This window comes from Branchiostoma belcheri, unplaced genomic scaffold (assembly GCF_001625305.1).
Source record: "Branchiostoma belcheri isolate BF01 breed outbred unplaced genomic scaffold, Haploidv18h27 scaffold77, whole genome shotgun sequence".
Lineage (NCBI taxonomy): Eukaryota > Metazoa > Chordata > Leptocardii > Amphioxiformes > Branchiostomatidae > Branchiostoma > Branchiostoma belcheri.
This window is the reverse complement of record NW_017804431.1, coordinates 1418626-1421049: the sequence shown is the minus strand read 5'-3', so window position 1 is coordinate 1421049 and position 2424 is coordinate 1418626. Positions and strand designations below refer to the sequence as shown.

The following is a 2424-nucleotide window of genomic DNA, read 5'->3' as shown; positions in this document are numbered from 1 at the left end:
ATAGAACGTTACTCCAAGCATCTTTAGCCTGAAAGGTGCACCTCAAAACCTCTAGGTAACGTCACCAACATATCATAGTTTCTTGAAAATTTCGCCAGGTTGGGCCTCCGGTACGTAGCAGCCGTGCAGGCCGTACCCCACCCCGACGGGTGCCGGCAGGACAGCCCGGCCCAGCTCCGTGAAAGTCCTCCCGTCCAGGACCAGCAGGAACGCGCCTGCCTCGTCCTTCACGTCCACCACGGTCGCAAGGAGCACGCCTGCGGCAGAGTGGGAAATAATAGATAAATGCATGGAATACCTTTACTATTACTTACGCTTATGCTCTAATGAGGTACATTTGCAAGTAAATTTTATAGTCCAGTTCTAGGCCTTCTAGGTACAAATTAGTGATATAAGAGTCTGGCGTCTTACTACATCGCGGGCTTAAACCTGTAATAGTATGCACAGGTTGAACTGCTTCTTTATATGTCGAGTAGAAGCAATTTTTAGCCTTATTTGTTGAAGTGTGCTCCGCCGCGGAGGCGCTTGTTGGTGGGATATAGGATCTTGGGGAGCGGAGCTGAAGCTAATAATTAAGGCTAGACTCTGAGATACGTATCCTCAGTGGTACCCGTCCGGTATCCTCGGGCATCTATCATGATCTCAGCTGTCTTCGGGGCTCTAATAGTTCCCCCCGTCCAACTCAACTGACCGGAGGGTTACGGCTGTAGGGGCTTTGCTAATAGAACCCCGAATAGCAACCGCCCCAACCGCGATAGACTGGACACCAGGCTACAAGCTATAGCTATGGAACTACTTTAGCAGGTTGAAAATTAAAAAGTAGCCGGTTTACCGTCGTCCTCCTCCACGCCGTTCGGATCCGGCACGAAGATGAGCTCGGAGCCGTAACAGTGCTTCTCCCGCCACGTCCACAGTTTCTTCGTCTTAACATCCATCTTAAACAACTGGAGATTAAAGAAAATGCGTTAAGATGTCTTAAAATCGATGGTTTCCAGATATTTTAAGTGTGACGTGACAAGCCTCACTGGGTCAGTCTACTGAGGAAGACCAGAGTGACTGGTCGAAAGCTCTACGTTAGAGAACTTTTTGTGTTGGGTCGAAAGTTTTAATAGAAATAGAAAATCAGAAAAGCTGGAGAAAATGAAAAGAAATGAACTCTTAACATTTGCCTATGTCATGTCTGTACCCAATATTATGTATATATACGTATCCAGTAAGACTATTCCTTTCTCTGATTATTGATATTCATTTCATATATTAAATCCAATGACAAAACAATTTTGAATGATTATATAGTGTAAATAGTGCATAAATTGCTGACTTACGGAGTCTGTAAAAGCCCCGGCCAGACCAGTCCCGTAGAAGTACCTGTACGGCTTCCCGTTATACTTCGTGTAGTTGATGGTCGGAAATTCAAAACCTACAGTATTCAAACAGAAATCAGTATAAATAGATATCAATATGGTCAATATGAACAATTTACCAAAAAAAAACTTAACAACTCCGTACGTATAACTTTCAATTATAATTAGTGACAAAGTCAACAATATTGATTGCCGTTTGTAGTCAACCAGAAATGGCAGTGCACTTCTGGTATTTTGTACGTATGTATATTTGATATTCATAGTCTCTACCAAGCTTCAGAAGCGACTTACCACTCCCTAGCTAACTGTGCTCCTTAACGGCACAACTCAGACGGCATATTATTGTCCAATTTCTACTCTTTCCAGCCGATTCCGAAGCCTGGCAGAGGCTACATATGAAGATATCGGTACGTTTTCTTATGTGAGACATGTGCTTTTTTTTTAATTCAGCATACAATAAACAAAATAAGGGTACAGGACAAAGTGACGACGGGCTCAAGTTAGGTAACTTATGTTAGCGCCGCCACTTATACGAATAAAACTAATATTACTAAACAATGCAAAACACTAACCAAGAATACATGTAAAAGAAAAGAACAAACAGTCGAAATGATGAAGCGACAGTCCACATTCCCCACCCAAAAGATGAAAAGGACACAGCTCTTTGGTTAGCTTGTATTTTTATATCAGAATATGTACATATTACGTAGATATAGACATGTTTTCTAACCCCTTTCCATGCTAGACATGTGCTCTGGCTGGCAGTGCAGACTCCCGTCCGGCTGTAGGCAGGCTGTGGCCGTGGTGTAGGACAGTCTTACCACGTTGTTGTTCACTTCTTCGTCCTGTAGGTGGTCACAAAACTATGTATTACTTGAGTTATATAATATCTTTCATATATGTTCTCATACCTGGGGACCAAGAGACAATTGTAAAATTATGGATGCAACAACAGACACGCACGCACGCACACACAGAGACACACACGCGCAAACACACACACACACACACACACACACACACACACACACACACACACACACACACACACACACACACA

General features: G+C 43.3%; 1 protein-coding gene across 1 annotated transcript in view; it reads right to left on the bottom strand.

Moving 5' to 3' along the window:
* Positions 1-6: 6 nt before the first annotated feature.
* Positions 7-2424, bottom strand: part of LOC109485646 (beta,beta-carotene 9',10'-oxygenase-like) — a 9596-nt gene continuing 7178 nt past the window's right edge. Inside the window, exons 8-11 of the mRNA XM_019789336.1 lie at positions 2095-2209; positions 1326-1420; positions 833-944; positions 7-257 (exon numbers count right to left, since the gene is read on the bottom strand). Coding sequence (XP_019644895.1) covers positions 73-257; positions 833-944; positions 1326-1420; positions 2095-2209 — 507 coding nt within the window. The 3' untranslated portion in view covers positions 7-72. The remainder of the gene's footprint in view (positions 258-832; positions 945-1325; positions 1421-2094; positions 2210-2424) is intronic.